The 16,388-nt window shown below is 41.0% G+C and overlaps 1 protein-coding gene across 5 annotated transcripts in view; it reads left to right on the plus strand.

The window, feature by feature from the left end:
- The window catches only part of ESRP2 (epithelial splicing regulatory protein 2), a 78,969-nt gene that overhangs the window by 39,154 nt on the left and 23,427 nt on the right, over nt 1–16,388 (plus strand). For 2 of the 5 annotated variants that reach the window (XM_075009061.1, XM_075009064.1), the window contains exons 5-15: nt 189–303; nt 1,051–1,149; nt 1,279–1,339; nt 2,954–3,064; nt 6,612–6,744; nt 7,189–7,231; nt 8,355–8,656; nt 10,983–11,204; nt 12,705–12,903; nt 14,195–14,390; nt 15,613–15,790. In XM_075009061.1, the coding sequence (XP_074865162.1) occupies nt 189–303; nt 1,051–1,149; nt 1,279–1,339; nt 2,954–3,064; nt 6,612–6,744; nt 7,189–7,231; nt 8,355–8,656; nt 10,983–11,204; nt 12,705–12,903; nt 14,195–14,390; nt 15,613–15,790 (1,659 nt within the window). The remainder of the gene's footprint in view (nt 1–188; nt 304–1,050; nt 1,150–1,278; nt 1,340–2,953; nt 3,065–6,611; nt 6,745–7,188; nt 7,232–8,354; nt 8,657–10,982; nt 11,205–12,704; nt 12,904–14,194; nt 14,391–15,612; nt 15,791–16,388) is intronic. The other 3 variants (XM_075009063.1, XM_075009062.1, XM_075009065.1) reach the window with 3 other exon arrangements.

Consider the following 16,388-nt stretch of genomic DNA (forward strand, 5'->3'; position numbering starts at 1 on the left):
CTTCGTCACTTGAGTGACCTGCAGCTCTGTAATCAGAACAGGGGGAAAGTAGATACGGTATACAAAATAAATATGTGGTATGCATTACTGTGGCCTGGTAAGATCCTTGTTCAGCTCCAGACAGCCTAATTGTCCTTATTGGGATGTGGCATTCATGATAACTTTATTTCCTCTTTCCTTCCATGTAGAACTTCCTGCTGTCAGACTGCTTTTATTCATTTTATGATCTACGCAAAGAGTTTCATGCATGCTACCCCAATTCAGCCCCCGTGAAGGATCAGACTATCAAATCCATGGCAGAGTGTATCCTTTTGCTGTCACTTCTAAACCGGAATTGTTCATGCAATTGTTTCATCTTCATCACAGTAAATTAATTGAGAAACTGGTTGTAAAAAAATTCATCTCTGCATAGCACTGATTGATTGATTTTTTTTTTTTTTTTTTCCCCCCCAACATAATCCTGATGATAGTGTTGCAATCCTCAGCTGTTAACATCTTGTTTCACATTGAGTCTTCTGGCTAGCTGTGAGATTTAAAATAGGCTCAGAACTTTTACAGGATATTTAATTATTTGGGTTATTGGCACTAACTTTGCCCTATAAAAATGTTTATCTAGTACTCAAATAAAATGATCTTCTCTAGACCGAGCATGTGTAACTACATACCCAAGTATGTTAGTGTCTGGAGTTGGTAATAGTTCTGAGTATGTGGCCCAGAGGGAAGTTGATGTAAAACACCTCTGACTCCGAGGGAGGAATTTTGTGGTCTGATGAATACGGCAAAAGATCAGTTGTGTTCATTAAGGAGGACTCCTGCTTCTCTAAACTCTTATGCTGCGTAAATGTCAGCTATCAGTAGTTTTCAGAATGTTGACCAGGAAAGTGAATGTTAACTAGTTTAAGAGCAGAGTGACACATGCACAGTGCTCACATGATGCCATTAAACTTGAGCCAATTGGATTGTCTGCTTTTGTTGACACAAAACTAAGCCTTATAAATTGTTGACAAATGTTTGTGAAATCCTTTTTATTTTCCTTGACTTGCTGCATAGATGTAGGCTTAGAGACAGATGAAGCAGAAGAGGACTTTGGTGTGTGGCAAGTGAAAACCATGGTGGCTATTATTTTCAGCATGCTTTCAGAAACATGCAGTAAGTGGGATATTTTTGTACAAGACGCTTCATATTGTGTATAGGCTTTTAACCAACTGTCAAGGGCATTTTCACTGTTCCTGAAATACCTGGTGTTCAGGATTATATTTTAACTTAATCTCTTATTAGTTACAGATTGCAGATTTACTGACCCTGAAACTGTGAAATACAAGTATGAAACAGGTCCCTGGTAAGTGCTTTAGTTGTGGCACCTTTTATCTTATGTGGGTTTCACCTACATCATCAAAAGCCTTTGCAAACATTTGCCATCATTGCTCTCCAGTTCAGCCCCACTGATGGCTACGTTGGCATGTCCCAGCAGTAGATAGGGTGTTGCTGGTATTTTAGGCACTGTCCTCTAACTCTGCTCCACGTATCTGCAGTTACAGTGCATAAAATGCTGGTGGCTCATGTACAGCAGTGATAAACTAGATTAACATCCGTAGAGCTCAAATATTTAATCAATATTTAGAAACGTTCTTTAGCATGGACAGTGACAGTATTTTATACACAATCAACCAGAATAATCTCTCATGCCGTATACCGTTTTCTTTCTTTCAGTACAGAGGGATGGTAAAAGGAAGCAACTGTAATGTAAACTGTATTGCAAACTATCTTACAAACTGCAGTTGACTCTAATGTAAGGAACAGAAGATAAGTGTTTGAGGGATTCTTGGAACTTGGTAGAAGGGAGCCTTTACGCTCTTGCCGCAAAAAGAGTGAGAGAGCTACTCAATATGTAAATGCTGATTAGTTGCTGTCCGAGCAGAGCCTGTTTAGAAGTCTCATACAGATTCTTTGACCTCTGTGGACTGCTGCATTCATGCAAACTTTAAACAAAAGCTGTTGATTATCACTGACATATTTAGTACCTTGGCTGCATCTCACTTTTGTTGCTGGTGTCGCTAGCATTGTGCATTTAGGTTCATGTAATGCCCTATTGTATGGTGTACGGCGCATATTACTGAGTGGGAACTGAGCATCTGGTGTGGATAATTCACATGGGCCAGCGGATTATGGGTCTGTCTGGGTGTCTCCCTCTCTCTCTCTCCTGGAATTTTCCAATCACAATCAGGTTATAGAAAGGAAGAAACTGGAAGGAAAATCTATCCCCTTCCCATTAACATTGGCAATTAAGATGAGCTTGGTCTTTGCAGTTGTACCATGAAATGACACAAGTTTATATTTGATACCTTTCTCTTTGCCAGGAGATTGCCGCTCTGCTTTGACAAACTGTTACTAAATTCATGCAATTCCTTCACCTTCTTTTAAAAGAAGTTAAGATTTTGTCTCTTTATGATATTCTAAATTGTGGCTTGGGGAAAAAGGAAGGAGATCTAAAATGTATTTTGCTTTTGAAAGAAATTGCAGTAATCAGGAGTTCTGTGTCTAAAACCTGTGTGATTTAACTTCTTGTTAGGGATGGTGTGCAACCATCTTTCAATGGATTGTTGACCATAAATAATCTTTAATAATCCCACAAAGCTAATTCAGTTCCCAGCAGGCTTGTTACTGTGCATTCAAAACTATTTGAAACAAAAACAAAACACCTTTTTTGGGTGATGGGATGTCCTCAGACTACCAAAGGGCTAGTATGTGGATGTCACCATTGAGGCTTGTTTCTTATTTCACTCAGGAAAGGGAATGATTAGAAAAATCCCAACAGCAAATATCTTAGTGGTCCTAAGAGATTCTCTGTGATCCATGTGATGAACTGGTATTTGTAATGAAATTTGATAGTGATAGTGTAATAGAAAACTTGAATTAATAACTACCTTGCCATTTATGTTTTTTTTCCTTGCAGTAGTAAATCTGAAGCAGTAGATAGTGAAACAGTAATACGTGCCAGAGGTTTGCCTTGGCAGTCTTCGGATCAAGATATTGCCCGTTTTTTCAAAGGACTCAATATTGCCAAGTAAGAGTGATCTAGTGTGCTGTTACTTTGTTTTTATCATAACCTTAATTCTATAATGGAAATGATAGCCTTGTGTGGTCTTCCTCATCTTTGCAGCTTGCAACATTCAGGAAAGGTTCCCACAAAATATTTTTTCCTACCTTTGCTAATTTAATTTACTAAAATCATGCCAGATTACAGATGTTGCTGGACTAGAGAGATTCAATTTGTATCTTAAATGTCTGTATATAAATGTGAGAAGCATGGGGAATAAGGATGACGAATATTTACTTATGTTAATAAATAAATACAATTATGAAGTAGTTGACATCAAAGAGATTTAGTGAAATAATATAAATGACTGGAATATTGGTATAGAATGGTACATCTTGCTCTGGAATGACAGGCAAGGACATAAGGGAGGCAGTGTTGCCTTATATATTAAAAATGTATACACTTGGACTGAGGTTGACATAGAAATAGAATACAGACTTGTTTATAGCGTCTGTGTGATGATAAACTGGGTAAAAAAACAACAGTGATGTCATTGTAGGGATCTACTAAAGACTGCCTAACAAGAAAGAAGAGGTGATGACGTTTTTTTATAAAGGAATAACAAAATATGGAAAGCACAGGACTTGGTGGTGATGGGAGACTTAACCTATACCCTGCTGTGTTATTTTCCCAACAGATGCCTGGGTAGTTTATCTTATCCAACAAGTTTATGGATTGTGTTGGAGTTTTGTTTTGTTTTAATTTCAGAAGATGGAGAAAGCTATGAGGTGGGGGTACAGGTTATTTGGCTGTTCTAGATTTTATTTTAACAAATAGGGAGGCTCTGGTTGAGAATTTGAAAGTGGAAGGCAGCTTTGGATAAAGGGCACAAGAGAAACGATTTCATTGCATAGAAAAGACAAGACATACACCAGGGTCCAGCCTGGCTTAACCAGAAGACCATAAATTACCTAAAAATCAAACCAGAGTCCTACAAAAAGTAGAAATTAGGTGGACTTCAAAGGATGAATACAAACACTACAACCTATGTAAGAGCAAAATTAGAAAGGCAAAGGCACACAAGATCAAATTAGGTAAACGCATTAAAAGGTGAAAAGAGCACACTAAAAGGAAGAGGAAAACGAAGGACAGGGCAGGGCTGCTTCTCAATGAAGAAGGGAAATTAATAACAGAAAAAGTGGAAAAGGTGGAGGTGCTTTATGATGACTTTGCTTCAGCTTCCATCAAGAAGGTCGGCGGTAATTAGACACCTAATATAATGAATGCCAATGAACATGGGGTAGGTTCATAAACTAAAATAGGAGAATAACAAGTTAATGACTACTTAGACAAGTTAGATGTCTTTAAGTCGTCGGGAACTGTTGAAATGGATCTTAGAATATTCTTTGAAAAGTCATGGGTTAGGGAAGAGATTCAGAACACAGGGAAAGGGTAAATATAGTACCCATCTATAAAAAGGGAAATAAGAACAACTGAGGGAATGAGAGACCAGTCAGCTTAACTACTTCTGTACCAGGAAACATAATGGAGCAAATAATTAAAGAATCCATTTGCAAATCTTGAAAAGATAATAAGATAAATAACAGCATGGATATGTCAAGAACAAATTATTTCAAACGAGCCCAATAGTTTTCTTTGATAGGATAACAAGCGTTGTGGATAAGGGGGAAGTGGTGGGTGTGGTATATCTAGACTTTGAAGCATTTGATACAGTTTCACATGACCTTCTCATTAATAAACTTGAGAAAAACAACCTAGATGGAACAACCATAAGGCAGGTGTTAACTCGCTAGATAATAATTTCAGCAAAGTAGTTATCAGTTATACATAGTACTGCCAGAAGGGCATAATGAGTGGAATTTCGCAGGGTCTAGTTGTGTTCAATATCTTTGTCAATGATCTAGCTAATGGCATAGAAAGTAGTTATACAATTTACAGATGATACCAAACTGAGTGGGATTGCAAATGCTTTAGAGGATAGAATGAAAATTCAAACTGTTCTGTACAAACTGGAGAAATTATCTGAGGTAAGTATAATGAAATTCAGAAACAACTGCAAATTGCTCCACTTACGAAAAAAATGCGTACAAATTGGCAAATTACTGCCAAGGTAGTATTACAACAGAAAAAGATCTAGTGGTCTACATTCTTAATATGAGTCAACAGTGTGACATTACTTACACACACACACACACACACACACACACACACACACACACACACACACACACACACACACACACACACACACACACACACACAAAATGCCTACCTCATTCTGGACTACATTAATGGAATTGTTCTAAACAAGACAAGATAAGTAATTTGTCTGGTCTACTCTTCACTGACTAGGCCTCAACCGGTGTGTTATGTCCAGTCGTGGGGACCATCTTTCAGGAAAAATGTGGACAAATTGGAGAAGGTCCAGAGAAGAGCAATAAAATTATTAAGGTCCCTAAAACATGACCTATGCAGGAAGATTTTTTTAAACATTTTGTTTTATTTTATTTTATTTTTAAAGTCTGGAACAGAGAAGACCCTGAGAGGGGACATAACGGGTTTTCCATTACCTAAAATATTGTTAGAAGGAAGAAGGAGAAAAATTATCCTCCTTAGCTTCTGATGATAGGACAAGAAGCTAGGACAAGATGATAGGACAAGAAGCAAGAAGATAGGACATAAACTGTGGAAAGGGAGGTTTAGGTGAATCATTTAGGAAAAACTTCCTGTCAGGGTGGTTAAACACTGAAATAAATTGCAAAGGGAAGTTGTGGAATCTCCAGCATTATCTAACCTGCTCTTAAAAAAATCTCCATCTGTCAGGGATGGTCTAGATTAGATGGTGCTTGGTGCTGCCAGGAGTACAAGGGACTGAATTTGCTGACCTCTCAAGATTCCTCTCTAGATTTTCTATGATTCTAGATAGGTATCTAATAATATTTCACTATTGAGAAGTACATGTCTTAGGTAAACAATGCAGAGTAATTGCCCACATATATTTTAAATATATGAAGAGGCCAGGCCCGTTTGAGTTGTGATGTTTTAGTTGATTATTCTTGGGATGTAGCTACAATGATCAGAATGGAGGTTATTTGGCTGTACCATAACTCACTCTATAAATTCTTTAAGTTTTTTTGCAGGTTTATTTCTTCAATTTTTTTTTGTCTTTTCAACATTCTCTTTATTTAAAGTATTTTTCTTTAAGTTACTGAGATGTAGTTACAATTCTAAATACACCTTTACAGCTCTTTGTGAATTTACTCCACCTTTTAACTGTGTATCAAACATGTGAAGCTGAAATGCTTTCTGCCTATGGGAAGCACTGTCCAGTAACGCTTTGATGGTTTGGTATGGTAAAACACTTGCCTCCCTAATCTACCAAAGAAGTGGAATTATGTAGCAGAACTCTTATTTTGTTGTTTGAATGATTTTTAGATCATTTCTTAAAGCCTGGCTTCTGTATTTTCCTGCTGATAAAACAGCAGGGAATTATGTTGACGTAAACCCTGGGTGATTCAAGATTTCTTTTTGCTTTGGTCCTTGCTTTTTTCAGAGGTGGTGTTGCCCTTTGTCTGAATGCTCAAGGAAGACGAAATGGGGAAGCTCTAGTGCGATTTGTCAACCCTGAACAGAGAGACTTGGCCTTGGAAAGACATAAGCATCACATGGGTAGCAGATACATTGAGGTGAAGAACTACAGCTTGACGATATATCTACACTACTATGCTGGGAACACAGCCAGTTTTAAACTAGTTGAGATGGTGATTCCCCAGTGCAATATTGCGCTCTGTAGATGTCTTGTATAACTAGCTGGGGAATTGGCTATCTTCGATTTTGGGTTGGATATTCAAAAGCTACTAAGGGAGTTAGGCACCCAATTCCCATTGACTGTCAGTGGGAACTGATCCTTGGCCCTTGCTACCTATTTCTGCAAATCTCCTCCTCCATTTGAATTTAAAAGTTTACTTTAGTTGGTTGTTTAAAAGTGGACTGCTATTTTAAAAAAAAAAAAAAAAAAAAGAAACCTTCTGAAGTTTACAGAGCTCAGGAAAATGTTACTTTTCACTTTAGTACTGATCATTGATTATTTTTCTGTTCTGTTTAAATATAACAGTTGTTTTGATTTTTAGGTTTACAAGGCAACTGGAGAAGAATTTTTAAAGATTGCTGGAGGTGAGTATTTTTAAGAGAAATGTATTCAGTAAAGTGTAATGTTTACACAGTCTTTTTACCATTGAGATGGATGAAAACATGAAGGACTGATCAAGCGACTTTTTCTCTTTGCACTTGCCGTTTACGGGGTCAAATACTGGGTGCTTCCGAGCCCAAGTAGACAGACATGCCTTAGCTCTGCTTGAGCTGGTGCTCTAAACGTAGCAGCAGGGCAGTATCCACTCAGGTGTCTGCTCATACTAATCACACAAGCAGAAACCCTCCCAACTTCCAGGATTCATAGTTGGGTGATTGGTCTGAGCAGTCATTTATGTTGCTGCAGCTGCACTGCTATTTTTAGTGTTCTCACTTGAGCAGAACCAGTACATGTCTGTCTCTCTCCTGCTCCTCCGGACCATCCATTTCCTATATGGAACCTCTCCCTGTGAGGTTACAGACAGACCATTCATGACTAACATAGTCCCAGGTGCTCGCTCCCAGCAGGCATATAGACACATACCCCGAGAAAGGAAGATTCCTGTATAAGCTCTTGGTAGTCTCTGATTCCAATAGAATTATGTGAAATACTTTCATACAAGTTTTGTGTTGAAATGTGACATTTTCAAAATAGCGTGAGGCTGCCCAGAAACATGTTGGGGGTGGGAGGTCTCCATGCTTGTCAGTTTTTTTGTTTCTTCATGCCAGCTACTAATCCCCCTGTCTCATTCTTTAATGGTTTCATGTTGCTCCCCAGCTCTAAGCAACCAGGCAATGTGCTTAGGGGCAGCTTCACATCAAGACATGATTACTGAGCAAATCTTTGGTACTGCAGGTGTAACTGCCAAAAGTCAGACTTGAATTGGGAACCTTTAGAGCTTAGTTTGAGCTAAAAGCCAGCTGACTCTCAGCTAAGCCTGTAGAGGAGACTCATTCTTTCTCTCTGTGCATGTGGTCTAGAGTGCCACTACAAAAGACAGCGAACCACACCTCCTCAGCATATGGGTTACATAGGCTGTACAGAACTGATAGTTTATCAGGAGATATCCTTGCAGTTTCTACCCACCTTATGTTGCTAGGTCTATTTGTGCTGGTTCATCACTGTTTCCAAACTGAATGGACACGCTTTTATTTCACGTCCCTCTAGGCACCTCCAATGAAGTGGCCCAGTTCTTGTCCAAGGAGAATCAAGTTATCATCAGGATGAGGGGCCTTCCTTTCACAGCCACTCTAGAGGATGTCTTGGGGTTCTTGGGGCCTGAGTGTCCAGTCACAGGAGGGAAAGAGGGACTTCTCTTTGTCAAGTACCCAGATGGCAGACCCACAGGAGATGCATTTGTGTTGTTTTCCTGTGAAGAATATGCACAAAATGCACTTAAAAAGCACAAGGAGATCCTTGGAAAACGTTACATTGAGCTCTTCAGGAGCACAGCAGCAGAAGTCCAGCAGGTTGTAACTATTGGCTATGAAATTCATAAAACTTCTAACTTTTTAATGTTACCCTGTACTTGTAAATGCTGACCATCACCCTAGGGTTTTCGAAAACGGTAGAGTGGGAACAGCTTTTCTGTTATGTTCAAAGCAGGGTAAAGTGGTGTACTTGTAAATGCTGACCATCACCCTAGGGTTTTCGAAAACGGTAGAGTGGGAACAGCTTTTCTGTTATGTTCAAAGCAGGGTAAAGTGGTGTACTTGTAAATGCTGACCATCACCCTAGGGTTTTCGGAAACGGTAGAGTGGGAACAGCTTTTCTGTTATATAAATTAAATGCCAAGAAAGACGTATTAATTATTAATAGCTTTTCCATACTTTTGTTGCATTGATTGATTTATTTTTAATCCTGCCTTTATTATTAAATAGAAATCACAAGATGCACATTTTTCCATTTGCCCAGCAAGTTTGTGACTGACTTATTTTTTTAATTTGAATGTTTATATTCATTAGTGGGTCTCTGAGGGATTTGGCTACTTGAAAATCCGAAGCGTTTTCTCAAAAATTCTGGTGCCTAACCCAAGAATTCATCCAAACATATTCTATTATTTACTTCTTATAAATAGATTATGAGGGCTGATAAATTATTGATATTTACTACATGGTTAATCACTCGATAGAATCTGAGAAGCTGTTTATAATCTTCTACTTACAACCCTTCTGTAACACGTACGGCTTATATTTGTAACATCCATTTGTAAATGGTTTTACAAAGAGCTGCACTAAAAGTGTAACATGGAGTGTGACTTCAAATGCAGGTACAGTCAGGATCTTATTAAAATTTGGTCACTTTAGGGACACCTAGGCTACGGGTACACTACAGCACTCTGTCAACAGAAGTCACTGTCGGAAGAGATTTCCTGACAACACTTCTGTTGACAGAGTGCAGCCACACTTGAAAGCAAACTGGGAGAGAGCTCTGCTCTGTCGACAGAGCAGCCAGACGGCCTTGCTGTTCTCTCAACAAAACAGGCACCCGGAAGCACAGCAGACAGGACTGCCCATTGTTGTGGATGCCCTGACTGTTGAGAGAGGCCCCCTGGGGGCATTTACACAGCAGTTTTGTTGACAGAAATCTGTCAATGAAAGCATTATGCCTCAAAGTTTTGAGGCAGAACACTGCCTGTGAGAATGCCAAGGAGAGCTGCACGGGACTCCAGTCACAGCAGATGAATTTGCTGCTGCTTGCTTTACCAGAGGGGATGTCTGGAGGGAGGAACTCAGACACCATGCTGCTCCAAGGAGCAACAGTCCACCTCTGAGAATTGATGCTCTGTTGTTCACGTGGCAACCATAATTATAGAGCCCACCCACTGACTACTGATAAAATAGTCAAAATCGCAATAGCTAAAACAAAAAACATCTGATAGTTGAGAAATCTTCCATTTTAATAATGTACATTTAAAGCTTTAGATTTCCTATACTGTTTCTAACAAAGCAGGACAGTTTAAGTGGAATCTAAATTTTGTGTACATTTAATTTTGTCTCTAGTAAAAATATTAAAGCCTGCTCCTGAAGTTTGCTGCTTATATGCTGCTCTAATCAGTGTGACTTGTTTGTCTGTCCTAATTTATTTTGCTGGTCATACTCTGTAATTAGCTTTTGAACAATAAGTCCCAACAGCATCTTCTGGCAGTGCAAGGTGTTTCCAATTATCTCTTTCTCTCTTTCTGTGTGTGTGTGTGTGTGTGTGTGTGTGTGTGTGTATGTGTGTATATATATATATATATATATATTTATTTGTCCTTTGGGAGAAGTCAGAGAGCAAATAAAATGTTAACATGGGGGATTGAGAGAGAATTGTCCTCTACAGTTTCAACTGTTCTACATTCAAGAACTACATGACAGATATGAGAGCATAGACAAAGTAATATTATTTTAGCTCTGACAGAGGACTTTACTATGGAAAGCAGGAGAGTAGAGCTCTTACTAAAAATAACTTTTTAAAGATACATAGCTGTGTATGAACTGCCTTAATTTAATGAAGTAGCTGTAGCTGGCCAGATGTTTTGAAATCCTGCATTTTGGGATACTGCAAAACAACTAACTATAATCTATTTTTGTCTTTTACTTAATGAGATTGGTAGAAACCTGATTGGACCCATCAAAATTAAATTTGTCAATGGTGCTGTTGAGATCTTTCACCATGTTTGAAATAAATATGTAATGTAGGTTTTGCCTGTTATTGTAAAACAGTTGGCTATGTTTGACTGTTTGGAATGGTTTACTGCATCCCATCTGGGATTGTAATTCTTATCTGTCCACTTACAATTTTTGCTACTAGGTGCTTAACAGATACTTGTCAACACCTCTCATTCCCACTCTTCCAACTCCCATTATTCCTGTCATCCCCCCACCTTACACCATTGCCACTGGCAGCATCCGTGACTGCATCCGGCTCCGAGGACTTCCTTATACAGCTGGCATTGATGACATCCTGGAATTCATGGGAGATGCAACAGCAGATATCAAACCACATGGAGTTCACATGGTCCTTAATCAACAGGTAACAAATCTTTGCAGGGAGGATGGATAGCCTTCTGATTAAAGACCAGGACCTGAAGTCAGACCTGATCTCTCTTTCTGACTCCTGACCTTGCAAAAGTTACTTCACCGCCTTATGTCTATCTTCTCTTTGGTAAAACAGGGATGATGCTTACAGTGATCTTAGTATTATGAAGCTTTCAGTAGTAATCACTGATTCTTACTGCATGGAGTCAATGTCAGAGGGGCAAAGGAGAGAGTAAAGGGGAAGTCAGTGGTTATTAGCCAGGACAGGCAGGGATGGTGTCTTTGCCACAAACTGGGTAGGGATAGAAAGGGATGGATCGCCCCGCCCTGACCCTGGGGCACCTGGCACTAGCCACTCTTGGAAGACAGGACACTAGACTAGATGGAGCTTTGATCTGACCTAGTATGGCTGGTTATGGCTGTTCTTATGATTCTGAGCTCCACCATTCCAGATTTGATAGGAGACGGAACTGTGATCAGTCATCTCCATTATACGCTGGTGGCCATCTTTAACTCTTCCTCCATAAGTAGGTCAAGTGCAGCAGGAAACTCAGAAGGGAGGAATGAGTCTTTTTAAATAACATCCCTTCTTAGCTGCTGAGTTTGCCAAAATAAAATGGAAACAGTGAGCCTGGCCTGGCTGTTTGAGCAGCCGCAGCACAGGATGGAAGAGCAAGGAGCTTTTGTTCCCCCTTCCAGAGAGTTATCATAATAGTCCTACTCTGTGGTGTTGCCTGCTGCAAGCCCTCACTTTTGTACAGCAGCTGATCTAGGACTGGTTTAAAGATTAAATCTTAGCTTTTGGGACATACTTGGAAAGACAAGAACATTTAATGTTTGGTTTGTAAGTTTTTTGTGGGGTTTTGATGGGAAAAATTCAGAACTGCAAAGTATTCATTTCTAACTTTAAAAAGATGGGGGGGCTTGGGGGTTTATTTTAGGGGCTTATGTTTTGTTCTCCCCTCCAGTTTCTTCCGTTATTTCATACTCGCAAAAAACTGGGAAATGTTTTTAAATGAATGTCTTTCTACTTTTCTCTTTTTCTAATAAAGGTCACAGCATATGAGAGAGAGCTTCCTAAAATCAAAAATGAACAGCGTTTGTTTTAAAATGGTTGAAAAATAATTTTTTATCAAAACAAATTGTTGAAAAGCTATTTTTTCATCAGAGTTTTTTCCTCTCTCTGAACAGAGACATGGTGTCCTGTGCTCCAAAGCAGCACAGACCTGGGAATTAATTTGTAACATAGCTTAATAGTTCTCTGAAGTAAGACTTTAAATGTACACTTCCATTGGCAAAAGAATTGGTAATGTGATGGTTTGCCTCCATTATGAAATATAATCCAGAATTTAATGAAGTTTTGGCCATCCTTGAAATTATTAAGCTTCAGGGTTTCAATAAGCCATTTTGTTTGAACATTTGTCAGAAATTCATGCATCACTTATACTCTGGGAAGCTGAATGACTCTTGGCATGACCTGTTCCCCATTCCACAGGGACGACCTTCTGGTGATGCTTTTATCCAAATGAAATCTTCTGACAGAGCCTTTTTGGTGGCCCAGAAGTGTCACAAGAAAATGATGAAGGACCGCTACGTAGAAGTGTTCCAGTGTTCAGGAGAGGAGATGAACTTTGTTTTAATGGGTGGCACTTTAAATCGTAGTGGCTTATCCCCACCGCCATGTAAGTTACCATGTAAGTCTCCAATTCTTCTGCTCTCTGCTGCTAAAGGCTGATATGTGGTAGGTGCTCAAGCTCTGTGGCCTTTCACCTTTTTTGACTTGGGTTTTGCCATGATCAATAATCAACCATCTGTATATAGTAGAGATTGGAAGTTGTTCCCTTGGGCAATAAGGGGAGTGATTGCCGCATTTTTATCGTGTTTTCGGTGGTGAATAAATGTCAGAGATGCCTTGCCGGTCAATACGTTGCACACTTTTGCTTTTACGGGTGTACTGTTCTTCCCAGCTCTGCAGTAGACTTTCCTGTAGCAAAACCTGTTTGGAATTGGATTATTTCGTTTTCAGATTGGAAAAAAATCTTTGCTGTTGCTGCCAGTGAATATTCTTGCTATTCTGCCTCTGAGCATTGAGAAGGTGCTACTCTTGGGGATAGTTTGTGTTTGAAGAAAACATCCATTGTGATACATTTCTAATGGACTGGGGATGGCAAAATTGGATGAATTTTACTGGCTGTCATCTGTCAACAGTGTTACTATCCCCACTATGTACTGAGTGCTTTTAGCCAATTAGAGCAATTTGTTGTCTCCTTAAGAATATAGAAACCCTACAGGAATTATAATTTAACATTTGTGGCTTTATTATGGACTGATGATTTCTTTTCAGACTTGATTATCCAGTCCCAATGCAGATAGTGGTGTATATTTTCAATACCTCTAGCTGGCCAAATTTTCAAAAAAAGCTGGGTGTGCAGTTGCATGCTTAATCTTTATAAGAAGGTCCGGTATCAGTGCATGCACATGCAGCTAAGTAGCCCTTTGCATTTACAATAACCTGATATGCTGGTCAGGCTGTAGTGATTGAATGCAGACTGTTGGTTGAGAATTGCAGGTACACTTGAGTACCTAACTTCTTTGGAAGATCTGTCCCACAGAGAGCAACTTCTGCTAGAAGGAACAGAAAGTATAAGTATAATGCCCTGCATTAGCTCTACATAGGGCGTCATACTTTCTCTGACTAACCCTGCAGCTTCCTAGTATCCATTTTAATATGGCTGAAGCTACTCCTCTCTATGCACTCGACAGGTGTTGTTTATCCCAGAAATCCTGTCATTCTTGTTGATATGATAAGCGTCTCCACTGGGAGAGGCTTTAGAGCACACATTGTGTGAGCTTTAGTTGCTTGTGGTCAGATGCACTTAGCATGGATCGTAATCATGTCGGAATAAAAATTTCTTCTCCCGTCTCACTCCTGGCCAATTCCTATTTTGATTGGTCTGTTTTTCTGGTTTGTTTTGGTTTTATTAGGTCTTTCTCCACCAGCATATGCTGCTTTCCAAACAGCCGCAGCTGTGATCCCAGCGGAAGCAGCACTCTACCAGCCGCAAGCCCTGTTATCAACCACCAGGACTCCCCAAGCTTCTGCTGCTGCCCCTCCAACTGTTACCTACTACCCAGCTCAGGCTGCTCAGCTTTATATGAACTACACAGCTTACTATCCCAGGTATGGCCGGGCAGGGGTGTCTTCTGCTGCCTAATCTCAGAAGCCATTGGGTCACCCATGTACACTTTTAACGGGTATTTCTGATCTTGATAGTCCTTTGAGTTGCTAATGTTTATCAAGGGGGCAGTGACTGCCTCGCTGACTGCATCTAGGCCTCTCAATGGGGAGTTGAGTATCTGGTAAGCAAATACAAGGTATCTGTGGTAGAGCTGAGACAGGAAAAAGGAAGTGGACCCAGCTTTCGGGTGGATGGACAATGAATGGCTGCAGGGGAGAGGGATGGAGAATCCTGGGGGTGTGGGGAGCAGGAGGAGGCAGGAAGGATCAGGTGTGTAGGAGGGATCTGGTGTCCTGGGGAGGCAGGACAGGAGGAATAGGGAACCTGTTTACCCTACTCCCCGCTTTATTGCTCATCAGGCACACTGTCTGCCAGTGCTGTGTTGCTGCTGTCCCAGTTTCTGGCCCTAGCTCCATCCAGACCTGCCCCCTGAGGCACACCCACTGTGGGATCAGAGAGCAGGGCAGCAATGCACACAGTGCTGGCAGGAGAGCAATGTGGCCAGGCTACAGACACCCAGCCAGGGTCGGGAGTCCCAGCCTGTGAAATTAGGGGAGGGGAAGCTCCGGTCCTGTTTTGGGTGGGCCATGGCCCACTCAGGTCCATCCATAGCTATGCCCATGCTAGGAATGTCTCCAGTGCTACATGAGGTGGAATTGCAACTCAGTAGTCAACCAGCCTTAGCCTAACTAGTGTGGCTAAAAAAACAGCATTGAAGGCATGCCAGCATGGGCTGTACAAGCCTACCTAGATCCCGGGTGCATCCCAGAGTCCCTCGCCCCTGTTGGTGTCCATGCCGCGTGAGTCTGATGGCTCTCTTTAGCCAGGTTCACTAGAGGGCGTGCCTACACAAGCTGCAATCTTGCCTCCAGTTGGAGTGCAGAGATACGCATTTCCAGTTTCTTAACTAGATAGCTTGTTGCCCTAGGAAGCGCCGTTGTCTGCTTGCCTGGCAGTTTAGAACTATTGATTTGTATTTGGTCTTACGGAGTACTTGGTAGGTTTACAGTAGGGTTGGGAATGAAGAGCATTAAGGAGCTCTTCCCCCAAGCTAAGGCTGACCTTTCAAAGAAATTGGCCCATCTCAAACCTTGCTCCTACTCCTATCCCTAGAACCACGCATTGGCCACTGACGATTATTCTGCCTCTCTCTTTTCATTGCAGTCCTCCTGTGTCACCGACCACGGTGGGGTACATTGCAGCTCCTCCAGCAGCTGTAGCAGCAGCTGCCTCAGCCACACACACTCCAATGCTGCCCCAGCCTGGAGCTTTGGTTCGTATGCAGGGCTTGCCTTATAACACAGGAATGAAGGAAATTCTCAGCTTCTTCCAGGGGTATCAGGTTAGTATCCAGTCTCTTTCCTCAAAACCATCCTCCACCTTTCTGAGAGCTATTGTTGTGTGTCAGCCTTAGTAGCTCTTGGCTTTGGGAAAAGGAGGAAGGTGATGGGTTTGTTGTCAGCACTATGTGTAATCTACACACCTGTGTTTGGTTGGTTCACTGTCCCATGTAGTAGCACCTAGACCACTTCACAGAGAGAGAACGAATCTTCTCTGCAGCCTATGCTGAGAGCCAGCTGGCTTTTAGCTCAAACTGTAGAGGTACCTTCACGACGCTCCAGAGGTCCCAGGTTTGAGTCTGCCTGAGGTCAATTATATCTGCACAGTGCACCATTAGTGGCAGGGTGTAGGGAAATGCAGTGATGCGCCCCACTGAAAAGCAGGTGCTGGTAAAAGGGAGGCAATGGGGAGTTGCTGGAGCCTTTCTTTGCTGTGCAGAAGGACTAACGGCAGAGAAATAGCAGCACAAGACACTACTCAAAAAAAGCAACATAGCTGAGGAGAGTTTCTGCTCGGGTGCATAGAGAACAATGTTGTGTACTTCCACAAAGGGCTTAGAATCATAGAATTCTAGGTCTGGAAGGGACCTCAGGGGTCAT

This window comes from Carettochelys insculpta, chromosome 14 (assembly GCF_033958435.1).
Source record: "Carettochelys insculpta isolate YL-2023 chromosome 14, ASM3395843v1, whole genome shotgun sequence".
Lineage (NCBI taxonomy): Eukaryota > Metazoa > Chordata > Testudines > Carettochelyidae > Carettochelys > Carettochelys insculpta.